General features: G+C 44.8%; 1 protein-coding gene and 1 gene segment (V, D, J or C); both read left to right on the top strand.

Annotated features, from left to right (window-relative positions):
- Positions 1 to 1,698: 1,698 nt before the first annotated feature.
- LOC113010366 (T cell receptor alpha variable 38-2/delta variable 8-like) lies at positions 1,699 to 2,414 on the top strand (the record flags this gene model as incomplete). The annotated part of the segment is given in 2 exon segments: positions 1,699 to 1,976; positions 2,098 to 2,414. Coding segments are annotated over 2 exon segments (360 nt in total), but the record flags the coding sequence as incomplete, so codon positions are not given.
- A 2,715-nt stretch (positions 2,415 to 5,129) lies between these two features.
- On the top strand, positions 5,130 to 13,313 carry iqub (IQ motif and ubiquitin domain containing). Of its 2 annotated transcripts, XM_026149194.1 has the most exons (12): positions 5,130 to 5,431; positions 5,652 to 5,786; positions 6,454 to 6,621; positions 6,913 to 7,088; positions 7,748 to 7,903; positions 8,423 to 8,633; positions 8,719 to 8,894; positions 10,182 to 10,352; positions 11,368 to 11,544; positions 11,628 to 11,876; positions 11,962 to 12,147; positions 12,959 to 13,313. In XM_026149194.1, exons 1-12 carry the CDS (start codon positions 5,308 to 5,310, stop codon positions 13,151 to 13,153), a joined length of 2,124 nt encoding a protein of 707 aa, XP_026004979.1. In that variant the 5' UTR covers positions 5,130 to 5,307; the 3' UTR covers positions 13,154 to 13,313. The 2 variants fall into 2 exon arrangements, with proteins under 2 accessions (XP_026004979.1, XP_026004980.1); XM_026149195.1 differs by lacking the exon at positions 5,652 to 5,786.
- Positions 13,314 to 13,613: the final 300 nt, after the last annotated feature.

The following is a 13,613-nucleotide window of genomic DNA, read 5'->3' as shown; positions in this document are numbered from 1 at the left end:
TCTGCCTCCAAGCATGCTGTTGTTCAACCCGCTATTAAGACGACTAATCTTGACTCCAGTGTTCTTTCAAATTATTGTTGTTCTTTCAATAATTGTTGTTCAAATTAATTGATTTCTAAGCTTCCCTTTTGGTCAAAGATCCTGAAAAAAGTGGTCTGTAAACAACTTCAGACCTTCTTAGACACCAGTGGTATTACTGAAAAATTCCAGTCGGGCTTCAAGCCTCGACATAGTACTGAGACAGCTTTGTTAACAGTTTTTAATGATCTCCTTTTAACCACTGATTCAGGTTGCTCTGTGGTTCTAGTCTTACTGGATCTGACTTCTGCTTTTGACACAGTAGATCACAAAATTTTATTATCAAGATTAGATCAAGTAGTTGGTCTTAAGGGCACAGCCTTATTATGGTTTAAATCTTATCTTTCAGAGAGGTCATTCTCTATCGCTATGGGGCAATACTCTTCCTCCTCTGCTCCCTTTCTCTGTGGTGTGCCCCAGGGGTCTGTTTTGGGCCCTATGTTATGCTCTCTGTACATTTGCCCTTGGGATCTATTTTCCAAAGATATAATATTTCTTTCCATTGTTATGCCGATGACATTCAAATTTATTTTCCTTTGAGTTTGAATGTCACAGATCCATTGCATACATTGTTTAACTGTCTTCATGATGTGAGAACCTGGCTATCTCAAAACTCTCTTACCTTGAATGACAGTAAAACTGAAGTTAGTGTCTTTGACAGCCATATCCCTCTGAACCAACTAACCATTACCCTTGGCCCACTTGCTAGCTACCTCTCCCACATTGTAAGAGACCTTGGGATACTCTTGGATAGCTCCTTCAAATTAGAGAAACAAGTATCTAATGTGGTTAAATCCAGCTTCTATCAGCTACGTCAAATTTCTAAAGCGAAGCCTTTTCTCTCCCCCAAGGACCCTGAAAAGCTTATTCATGTATTCATTATCTCTAGACTGGACTGTTGTAACTCCCTCTATTTAGGCCTAGTACAGAACGCTGCTGCACGCCTTTTATCAGGTGCCAGAATGCATGATCATATTACTCCAGTTTTAGCTAACTTACACTGGCTTCCTGTGAAATTTCGCATTGATTTTAAAATTCTTTTACTCACTTATAAACTCTTAAATAACGTTGCCCCTGGCTATTTAACAGAACTTCTCCATTTGTATAATCCTAAAAAAGCACTAAGATCTTCAAACCAGATGCTCTTAATGCAACCTAAGTCCAGGCTGAAAACCAGAGGTGATCGTGTCTTTGCTATTGCAGCTCCTGAACTGTGGAACATTCTCCCTACTGCCATTCGCTCTTCTGAGTCTATTCAGTCTTTTCTTGCTTAAAGACCCATCTTTTTACTCTGGCTCTGACTTAAGATAGTTTGACTATCATTTGGTTGGCTTCTAAGTTTGTCTTGTCTTGTGTTGTTGTTTGGTAAATTTGTCTTGTTGTTTTTAAATTTGCTATATAAATAATTTTGATTTGATTGATTGATATCGGGGCTGCCACATGAAGGGGCAAAGTGAACAATTTTATGAATACCCCCGAAAAAAACTTTAATTAGTGTAAATTATCCTCTAATATCAACAATATCCTGGAACACCAACAGAGATCGTTGTGTTTCACTGGGAACACAAAACAGAGAAAATTCCAGACTGTCTGTTAAAGTTGTTGATGGTCAAAGATGAATGGATCTTCAGATCTGCTCTGCTGCAGTGACAGACTCTGCTGTGAGGCCCACAGTGACAGCAAACCCACAGAGATGCTCCACTAGAGGGCGACATCATCCAGTAGGCGGGGCTCTCCTTCTGCACTGTGTTCAACCATTGTGTCAATAATAAGTGCTGCTGTGAAGAGAACAATTCTCAGACTGAATGTTGAACATCAGCTAGTTTCTCCTGTTGATTTAAACCTTGTTGTACAGATGGAACATTGGCTGTGGATTATTCTTGCTGCTCTTTTCTTTGGTGAGATACAAACATCAACATGTTTCCTCTGCTTAAATAAATGTGTGAGTCTGATTAATGGTGAGTTTTTAATCATGTTTATTGATCCATCTCTTCCTCTGCATGTTCTGTTCTTCCTCAGAGTGTAAAGGAGAAGACAAAGTGATCCAGGAACAAGGAGATGTCATTGCTGCTGAAGGAGACACAGTTACACTTGACTGCAAATACGAAACAACTTCTGCATTTCCATATTTGTTCTGGTACAAACAGGACGTGAACGACTATCCGAAATATGTTTTACGGCGAGATGCTTCTGGAACTGAAAACGCTCAAGAGTTCCCGAAGGACAGATTTGATGCTGAACTCAACAAGACATCAGTTTCTCTGAAGATCCAGAAGCTTCAGCTGTCTGACTCTGCTGTGTACTACTGTGCTCTGCGGCCCACAGTGACAGGAAACAGCAAAACTCTGTACAAAAACCTTTGGAGCAAAGACAACAGAATACTCCACAACATCCACTAGAGGGAGCCACACACTGTTAAACCTCTGATTCTTGTGTCATTGGACTGATGACAAAGACAACAGAGAAATGAAGCAGTAAAGATCAGAGACAGAGACAGAGCTGCTGTGGAAGCACAGAACTGTTTGACTGGCTGAGCTATTAAACTGGCCCCGCCCACTGAACCTGAGCTCATCCAATGACATTATTTGTTGGTCATTGTGCTGCAGTGGAAGAACATTGTTCATGTGCTGTCTGTCTGGCTTTAATAACTTAATAATAAATAAATAATAAATAATTTAATTCTTTCTTTTTCCAGGACTCACATTATAGGTGTGTAAGATCTCACCTGGATGCCTTCTGCCCTCACAAAATCAGGTTTTCGCCAGAAAACTTCCCTAATATCTACAAAGGTGTTTCAATACCGTTCAGACAGACATCAGTTTATCTGCCAGTTTTGAAAACTACATAGTGGTGCATTGTTTTGGCAGTGTTACACACCGAATGGACCCAGTGCAGGTGGTGGGAGACAGAAGGACTCTGGCCAAAATAACATCTCTGATGGACAGAGTCTCCCACCCCATGCATGTAAATGTTGCTGAACTACAGAGCTCCTTCAGTGACAAACTGCTGCGTCCTCAATGGATGAAGAAGTGATTCAGCAGGTCCTTCCTCCCTGCAGCTGCCAGACTGCACAATCAGAACTGTTCCCAACAGAGAGGTTTACATCAGCGCTTCAACTGATTCACACTGCAACCTGGGTTCGCCTCTTATCTGTATTTAATTTTATGTAACTTTAATAACTGTACTGTAATATCTGAAAGACATTACAGGCCACCAGCTGGACCCTCTGCAGTTTGCCTACCGGGCAAACAGGTCGGTGGATGGTGCAGTGAACATGGGGCTGCATTACATCCTGCAACACCTTGACCGCCCGGGAACTTATGCCAGGGTCCCGTTTGTGGACTTTAGTTCGGCTTTTAACACCATTGTGCCTGAACTTCTTTCCCCCAAACTCTCCCAGCTCAGCGTGTCACCAGATACCTGTCAGTGGATCGCCAGCTTCCTGACAGACAGAAAGCAACAAGTGAGGCTGGGGGAGATCACCTCTGAAACCCAGTCCCTCAGTATTGGTGCCCCTCAAGGATGTGTCCTCTCACCACTACTGTTCTCCCTCTACACTAACGACTGCACCTCCAATAACTCTGCTGTCAAACTCCTAAAGTTTGCAGATGACACCACCGTCATCGGCCTCATTCAAGATGGTGATGAGTCTGCATACCGGCAGGAAGTTGAGCAGCTGGTACTCTGGTGCAGTCAGCACAATCTGGAGCTGAACACTCTTAAGACTGTAGAGGTGACAGTGGACTTCAGGAGACATCCCTCAACTCTGCTCCCTCTCACCATATCAGACAGCCCTGTGTCAACTGTGAAGACCTTCAAGTTCCTGGGTACAACCATCTCCCAGGACCTGAAGTGGGAGACCAACATCAACTCCATCCTCAAAAAGACCCAGCAGAGGATGTACTTCCTGAGACAACTGGGGAAGTACAGTCTCCCACAGGAGCTGCTGATCCAGTTCTACACTGCGGTCATTGAGTCTGTCCTGTGCTCCTCCATCACAGTCTGGTATGGAGCAGCCACTAAACAGGACAGGAGCAGACTGCAGCGGACTGTACGGGCAGCAGAAAGGATCATCGGCGCCCCCCTGCCCTCCATCCAGGATCTGTACCTCTCAAGAACCAGGAAACGGGCAGGGAAAATCATCACAGACCCCTCACACCCTGCACACAGACTTTTTGATCTGCTGCCCTCTGGCAGACGGTACAGAAGCCTGCAGACCAGGACCACCCGACACAGGAACAGTTTCTTTCCCCTCGCCATCTCCCTTCTTAACAGTTGACCTGTCACACTGCTCCCACTGCCAGACTGCAGCTGCACCTTATGTACATTCTGTAGTATTCACTCCACCTCATTCATTTCTGTATTTTATGTATATAAGTTTAGATTCGTTATTTATAGTTGGTTTACACAGCTTTGTGTACGTATGTGTAATGTGTATATAGACACGTGTGTGTGTGTGTGTGTGTGTGTGTGTGTGTGTGTGTGTGTGTGTGTGTGTGTGTGTGTGTGTGTGTGTGTGTGTGTGTGTGTGTGTGTGTGTGTGCTGTGCTTGAGAGCCACCATCTACCGGAACCAAATTCCCTGTATGTGTCTGCACATATACTTGGCCAATAAACACGATTCTGATTCTGATTCTGTACAGTACTCTGTTTACTCTGTTTTGGGTAACTCTTGTCCATGATGTAAATAATACATTGTGTTTGTTTCTGTTCTGTGTGCTGTTTGTTTGTAAATGTGCTTGGTTCGGGGGGGGGGGGGGGGGGGGGGGTTCTCCTGCTGTTACAACCAAACAATTAAAAGATTATTCTATTCTATTCTATTCTATTCGTTTTAGTGGTCTGTGATTGACAACCAGGAGTCATTGTGATTGACGTGAATGATCATTTTCTTAGACAATAGTTTCAGATTTTTATTTTAATGAGGTTTCATTTCAGTGAAGTTTGTGGTGTACTCTTTTTTTATCTGACCCAAAACACGCGCCAATGAGAGGGACAAAATCCTCTGACTCTGCTTCCAACAGGAAGTGACTGCTAGTCGTTGCTATAGCAACATGTAAACACTGCTTTTGCGTGGAAACCAGTTAATGCAGTTCGCTCCAGGTTGACGCGCATGTCGTTAAATACAGAAAAGCGCAACGCGCCCGGTCTTCAAACCTGACGTTTGAAAGGCTTTTGTATCATTTTCAATCATAACAGGAGCTGTAGTTTAGTTCAGTCACTGAAATCTGTCATGTCGGCGCAAAGAGGAAACCAAGAGCAGAAAGAAACAAACACAGAGCCAGGCGGAGACACCGCGGAGGAGGACGGCGGGGAGCCGGGAGGAGAGGAGGTGAGGTCCGGCAGCTCGGCTTCAGGTGAGTCCAGGTGGGCTGGAGCTCCTGACAGTGTTCGGATAAATACTCAGGAATAAAGAGAATGTGACCTTTTTCACAGCAGCAGAGACTCGTGTGGCGCAACTCACATCAAAGGTTTTATTACACTGGAGGGGAGAAATACTGAAATGCTGTTTGTCTGGATTGTGACTGAGCACGGCCAGACTCGATAGCACCTCTGTGTCTCTGTGTGTGGTTGCAGTCAAGGTGGTGCTGGTGCCGGAGGGCCACGTGATGACGGTGGCGTTTGCTATCGAGCTCAGCATTCACGAGCTGAAGCGTCACCTCGCCTCAGAGCTCCGAGTCCCAGCAGACGTGCTTCAGATCTCTCTGGACGGTTCGTTTCTTTCTCCTGACCCAGTATGAACCTTCCAGATCCCTCAGCTCATCTGGATCCGGTCTTTTATCAGTTCCCAGAGTCAGAACCAGACACGGAGAAGCTGCATTCAGCTTTTATGCTCCTTATATCTGGAACAAACTCCCAGAAAGCCTCAGATCAGCTGAAACACTCAGTTTATTTAAATCCAGGTTGAAGACTCACCTGTTCTCAGCTGCATTTGAATAAAGCACCAAATCCACACTTTTAAGCTTAAATTTCAAAACTTACATTTAACTACTGATTTTATCTTTTGCTTGTTTTAATCAATTTTAAATCCTGCTTTTTATTTGTTTTTGTTTTTAATGTCTCTGTGAAGCACTTTGAATCACCTTGTTGTTGAATTGTGCTCTATAAATAAACTTGCCTTACTTCCACAAGTTTTTCTACAGAGTCGCACTTTGAACATGACGACTAGTGGACATAGGTGTCAGTTGTCTAGATAACCCTACAAAGTCTTTACTGTCCTGCCATATAACAGTCACTAGTATCCTGACTGGTAGTTGCTTCAGTTATTTGCCTTCAAGTTGAGAGGAGTGTTTTTTTCATTTCCTATGATGTTTGGTCACCAAGTCGCTGCGAGCTGCTGCCTGTGTGGATACAGATTAACGGGTCAGTGTGTTTTTAGGCAGAGCGGTGGAGGAACACAAGAGTCTGATGGAGCTCGGCGTCAGGCCTCACAGCTCCACCCGGATGGAAATGAGCTCCACTGACCCAAGCTTCCACCCACTCCGCCCTGTTCGCCCCCTAGAGCACGACAGCATGCCCGATGTTATCACCGTCCAAGTTGAAGCAGGTACGAATACACAAGCTGCTACCTGTCCGTATACACAAAGTGCTTCCATTAGACATGAAAGCACTAAGAAATCACGAGTTACATCTGATTTATATAAAACTACAAGACTCCATAGGAAATAACACTGTAAAGATAAGGATAAGAGAGAATCCTCATAATGTGACGTGCATTCATTTGAACCGACTTTTAGCTAAACAAGTTTGCCAGACCTGGTTTAATCCTGGTGCCAAGCTAAAGATTTCCATACAAAGATATGCCGTCTTTGAAAAACCTTCAGTCATTGTCTCTCAGATGGGGGGGTGCTTCAGGAGGTGGTGGTGGAGATTGAGCGCCCACGCCATCAGAAAGCCTTCCTCGGTGGCTACAGGCATCGGCTGACGGGGCTGGAGTACCATCACGCCGCAGTCCAGACGCTGCCCAAGAGGAGACCCGATAGAGGAGTGGCGGTCTTCAGCCGCGACACACAGGTACAGAAAACAGCTTCAAAAGCACCACAGTTTATATCAGAGTCAAAACTGGGACTAAATAAGTCTTTACATAAATAATGAAAAAGATCGGCACAGGACGCCCAGACTTCATGTTCAAATTAAACAATGTAATTCTAGAGATAAGCAGCGAGTGTAATGAGCTCCCTGGACCAACAGAGACAAACACCTCTGAGGATTACAGCGCTCAGCTGATGTGCTCATTTAAACATTCATCTACTTTTTTTGGTTAAAATCTCTTAAACTCTCCACACTCGAGGTTTTATATGGTCAGTGCTGCAGCTTTCTGTCAGTTTTACCTCACAGGGGATCTTTTCTTATTCCTTTCATTTATCCCATCACAGTCAATACTTACTCAATTTCAGTTTGAATTCAGTTTTAGTTACTACTCGAGTACTATTACACCCAATGTCAATGAGATTAACATTACAGTAATCTTATTATTTATTAAAAACCTTCCATTAACCACACTGAAACAAAACCCAGCCGAGTCAAACAAAACAAAGTCACGAGGTCTGTCTGCAGGCCGGAAGCTCCTCACACAACTTTCACATTTTTTGGTATTAACTTTGTCTACATGTTTAAAGATGTTGCTCTTAAAGCCAGTCAGCCCCTGATTTAGTTTGTTTTCTCTGTTTCAGACAGTAGAGCTGAAGTCTCAGGCTCAGCAGTGTCCAGTCAGTGCCTCCACCCAGATGACTGGCATCGGCTGCTACGTCTCCTGCATGAACGACAGGTTGGTGACTCCAGGGACCTACACCACTGCTGATGAGCACCACGACCGGAGGCTGAGAGCTGTGAGTGTACACTGAGCGTGTGTGGTTGCAATGCAGTGTTTCTGAGTACCTGCTGTACCAAGTGTTTGGACACACCTGCTCTTTCATGCTGTTTCCAGCTCTGTAGAACAAAACTGAAGATATCAAAACTAGGAAATAACACATTTGAGCTTCATAGTGCGAGTGATGATTCAGTGTTGCCTTGGCTTCTGAATAGAAATGTGACCAGCAATGCTGCGCTGTTAGAGCTCAGCATGCTTTATGGTGGGAACACATGCTCAGATTTCTGAGGCTTCAGGCTGCTGGCCCTCTGTGTTACAGTGAAGTCTTGCTCTGCTTCTTCATCTCGGGGATTCACGGTGTTTGAACTTTCAGATTTTTGGTGTTTGAAATGGTTTCGATGTCTTCAGTCTCGTTCTGCATCACAGAAGATGAAGAGCAGTTTGTGTGTGTAGTTATCATATACGCAGTCAATTCAGTCCCACTAAATATAAAAAATACATTTAGTGGGACTAAGTATATGACCCGTCACACACCCAGGTGATCCGTCTGCAGACGTTTGCTCGGCGCTGGTTGGCCCAGCAGGCGGTGGACCACCTGCGGAAGGAGCGAGCCCGGCGGTTGGCCTGGCTGGAGATGCAGGAAAGGAGGAGGAACGAGGAGAAAGAGGAGCAGCTGAGAGACCGCCGAAACCGCTGGCTGAATCCGAAGAGGCAGGAGGACTTCAACCTGCTGTACCAAGCTCTGGAGAGTAGGCTTTAGGGGCAGGAGGAGTTCCCCGCTTTATGTCTGTGAATGCAGCAGAGCAGTTACGTATTTAACTTTGTGTGTCTCAGAGTGGAGGAACGAGGAGGAGCAGAGGATCAGCTCGTCCCTGCGAGGAGCTGAGAGGAAAGCAGCTCTCTGCGCGCTGCTGGACCAGGAGATGGATCTCATTGCTGCTATCGGACGCCATCACATCGCCGTTCACAGCGACAACTACGACAAAGCTGTCAGGAACTTCCTGGACAAGGTCAGAGGTCGCTCCACCTACTCTACTCCAGCTCTCAACCCAATTTCATAATTTATCTTTTATATGCAAATGAAAGTCATCATTAAACACAAAAAGAGAACCATGGTTATGTGTGTAGTCACATCATCTTAATTTGATTTGGATTTTACGCACCTTCAGTTTGTTGCGGTGCTCGTTAGAAGATGTTTAATACAAGGTGGAGCCTGTTTCATTCTTATTCACGGCACTTCAGTCAGTGCAAGGCTGCTTGCTACACTTACAAGCACTCTCATCACATGCTTTTGTAGCACGATGTTCCAAAGAGATTCTAATGCTGTCAGTAATGTTTGGGTTTCTTATGGTGTTTCACACCAAATGTGACAATAAGCTTGTTGTTCGTTGTGAATCATCGATCGCAACCAGAATCTAAAAGTGTGCCGGAAGAATCTCAGCTTTCTTTACATAATGTAAAGCAAATTTTTGGCCACAGATCTAATATTTTATGCTGTACTGACATGTGTTATGAGGCATAGCTTCTAAGTTTGAAAACCTGATCTTGCATTCTTTCCGATGGCCAGCAGAGGGCGACTCCTCTGCTTGTAAAAAAAAACAGTTCAGTTCTGCAGGAGTTTAAAGAAATGACTTGTTTGGCTCACTTGATTAGGAAAGACTTTCCTGATCAGTCTTTATTTAACGTATCCTCGTTGGAATCGGAGAGACCTTGCACTCTTTCCTTAGTGACTGTCCAAGAGTGGAGGGTGTTCTGGGAATCCATCCTACCTGACAAACCATCCTACCCGACAAACCATCCTACCCGTTGTTTCTACACATGCGCACAACACGAAATTAAGTGGCGACCTGCCCTACCCTTGTGAATATGAGCTAGAAACATACTTTAACGGGTAAAATGAAGTGGCAAAGCATCCTGGCTTTATGATTATGGGCTACAGCATACTCTGATGGGCAACGTGAAGTGGCAAACCGTCATACCTGCGTAAATTTGCTGGAATTACTCTGTGACAGCAGAAATGTGCATAAACTACTTACGGTAGGACGTTTTGCCAAAGTAGGATGGTTTGTGAAAATAGAGGGTCCCTTAGTTTCGAGTCAGATCCCCACCCACACGGTGATCACAGAAACACTCAACTTTAAAACAGGACTTGGGTGAGACCTTGGTGGCTACAGCCATCTTTTATATACAGTCTCTGGTTTCTCTGTAAACGCTGGGGTGACTGTGGGATGCTCAGAGCAAACTTCAGAGGAGCGTTCGGTCTCACAGGTACTGACACTGTGCTGTATCTGCTCCAGTCTGCGTCTCCTCATCAAAGGCGAGCAGCGGACGGTCGTCTGATTGAGATTGAAACTCAGAACACCATCAGAGCCCGAGAGCTGCGAGATCTGTACAACAGCATCAGCCTGACCACCGTCAGCCAGGAGCAGAGGCTCCACTTCCTCATGACACTGAAACACACTGTCAAGGTAAAACACACACAGTTCTTTCACAGCTAACGGTACTCTGATGTCGTCCTGTTATTATTTATATTATTTTGGGGCCTTTTGCCTTATTCAGTAACGTAGTCATGGGGAGGGGACAGGAAAGCAGGGACTCGCTGAGCACAAACAGGTCAGACTGAGACACAACATTTCAGCCTTGTAGCAGTTGGTCAGCTGCTCATGCTGTTATGTTTTTATCAAAGATAAGTGGAAGTGAATCGCGCACGGTTCATAGCATAAATGAGTCCTGAGGCTCAGTGGTTAGGACCACTGCCTGCACGGTGAGAGGTTACTGGGTTCATTCCTCTGGGAGCTTCAGTTTTTTCCCCTTTGAATGTTTCACTGTGTCACTCTGAATCTCATGAGTTTCACTTCTTGGTCAAAAGTGTTATTTTTAGAATAAAACAACCTTTTCATAACCAAAACATTGACTATTACAGAAGTGTACACATTCAACAGAAAACTATTTACTGTCACCAAAATCCCAGGGCGACCGTGGCTCAGGGGGTTGGGAAGCGTATCTGTAACCGGAAGGTCGCCGGTTCGATCCCCGGGCTCTCTGTCCTGGTCGCTGTGTCCTTGGGCAAGACACTTTCCCCTACCGCCTACTGGTGATGGGTTAGGGTTAGGTGCGATATGGCAGCCTCGCTTCTGTCAGTCTGCCCCAGGGCAGCTGTGGCTACAACTGTAGCTGCCTCCACCAGTGTGTGAATGCAAGAGTGGTGTTGTAAAGTGCTTTTGGGTGCCTTGAAAAGCGCTATATAAATCCAATCCATTATTATTATTAAAATGCCAAATATATGAAGCTCACGATATGAAGCTCAGACAAGTAGTGCCCTTCAGAATAAAAGTCTGTGCTTTGTGTTGCCTTGTTCATAATTTGACACATCAACTTTACTGACCTGGAGATACGTACGTACATCAAAATACCGTAAATATCTGTTTTACATGAGCAGTGCGGTTGCGCTGAAATTTTCTTTCTTCCATGCTCATTGGACAGGAGCAGGAGTGTGCGCTGACCCGGGACATCGTGGATTTGGTTGACAGGGAGGTAGACCTGATGACTCGAGGGGTCAAATCAGCCAAGTTGGAGGGCCTGAGGAAGAGGATCTGTACTCTGTTACTTCAGTACATCAAAACTCCAGCTTTCAACCCTGAGGTGGCCAAGCTGCTGAAGGTGAGCGACCATCCCTCCTCATCTCACATGTTTGGCACAATCTCAAATATGATTTCATATGTAAAATTAAAAATCTGCCCCAGGTTCCCCAGAATCCTTCCCAGCTGAAGAATGACATGATACTCTGCCAATACTGTCATCGTTACCTGCGCCTCACGGACTTCATTATGTCGGCCAGCGGCAGTCCGAACCGCCAGTGCCGCCAGTGCGCCAGACTCAACAACATAGCCAGATCTCGCCATGACTTCACCTTTTACAAAAGCATCCTGATGAGGCTGAGAGCCGACGAGCAGAGGCTCAACGCAGAAGCTAAGATCCCCTTCCTGCTGAAGGTGAACTGCTTTCATTGTGTATAATGAACAGCTCCACTGATTTCACTCTTTTGTCTACAGAAGTCTGCCATCTTCATCGTTTCAGGTGCAAGACATGCAGTACTTGGTGGAAGCAGTGTGGGCGTCCCGGTCGGCCCTCAGCGCCAACATCGATCTCTACAACCTGGCGTTTGTTCGGTGGGATCGTCAGAAGGACTGGAGCCCCTGGAACTGCATTCTGCTGTCCAAAGAAGAGACCTCAGCTCACTTAGAGGTGGAGGACGTCCACACGGTCTGTACATGTCTGAACAATATCAATTTATCTTTTGTTGAGAGAAAGTCCGTATTAGGACAGCCCCTCTCAGCTTCCACTAGAAGGAACTCTGACTCTGTTTCACTTCTGAATCGACCTCCTTAATGCTACCACGTCCAGTCCACCGCCTACATTTCACGCTTTGCCCGTCCAAAACGTGAAGTGTTCACGCATGCAGAAGTTACAGCAAGTTGCAGTAACAGCAACAGAGGGAGATATTTTATTTCCAGCCAACATGAAAATTTAAACAGACAGCAACACATTTACATGTAAATACATATTAGTCCCTAGCTTAATCGATTCTGACGATTTAGGACCTTGGAATGTACTTATTGGCACTTTTTGCTCATTACCGACTTCTTGGCTTTAAATATATTATATATTATCTCGCCCTGCTGGTAATGCAACTTCTGCATACGTGTCCATTTCATGTTTTGGAGAGGTAAAGTGTGAAATGGACACGATGGACGGCGTGCCTATTACACGTTTTGCGGTTTGACATGTATCCAGAGCCTGAAGCCATCAGACCAGAGCTGTTGACTCGTTCCGTTACGGATGGTTTTTGGCGCAGCACCTGCTCATGTTTCTGGCTCCAATGTTGTTCTTAGCTTTGTACAAAGCTTACATATTTACACTGTAATTGTACATTTGATTGTTTTACATTTTATTTGTTTTGGTGGCATTTTACATTGTTAAGCACTTTGTGCAGCAGGGACTGTTTGGAAATGTGCTGTATAAATAGACTTGCCCTTGATGAATTCTCTAAGCCTGTGTGTGTTTGTGTGTTCAGACATACGACACAACGTTAATCCACGAGATCGAACGCAAACACGCACAAGCTCGACGCCACTTCAGCCAGGTTCCCGTTATGTCCGAGCAGCTGGATACTCACCCTGCTGCTGTCCTTGGCAACCAACTTGTCTCCAAGCCCATTACCATGGCAATAATCAAGCATACCAGAGACACTCAGACCTCAGATCATTAACACTCTGTGCAGTTTTATTTCTTCTGCCTCATATTTCTTGTAACTTTCATTTGAAGTCTACAGTAAAGCTTATGTTGGTTCTGACTTTTGTACATTTATTTCTCTGATTTGACTTTTAAGGTAGAGGCTCATCTTAAAATGTCTCATACAAACATCTCAAGGATGTTTTGAGTTTGCCAAGATGTTCAGCTTTATGAAAAGTCATGTGCTTAACAAGCTTTTATATTCATAGCTTGATGTTTGGCCTGGTATGCAGGGTGAACTGTGGGGCCTTATTCAGTATCAGCGCAAGTTGCCATAAGAAGACATTCAGTTTCTAGATGATGATACTCACACTTACCAGTGACGGCAGAACAGAATCCCAGCAGAGACGGAATATAGGACAGACTGGTTTTAGATTTTAACAAATTAAAAACTGTTCACAGTTACAGATTGTGTGTCCAAATGCAGGTTAAAGCTC

The sequence above is a fragment of the Astatotilapia calliptera genome, chromosome 18 (assembly GCF_900246225.1).
Source record: "Astatotilapia calliptera chromosome 18, fAstCal1.2, whole genome shotgun sequence".
In the NCBI taxonomy this organism is placed as follows: Eukaryota; Metazoa; Chordata; class Actinopteri; order Cichliformes; family Cichlidae; genus Astatotilapia; species Astatotilapia calliptera.
This window is presented reverse-complemented; position numbering and strand designations above follow the sequence as displayed.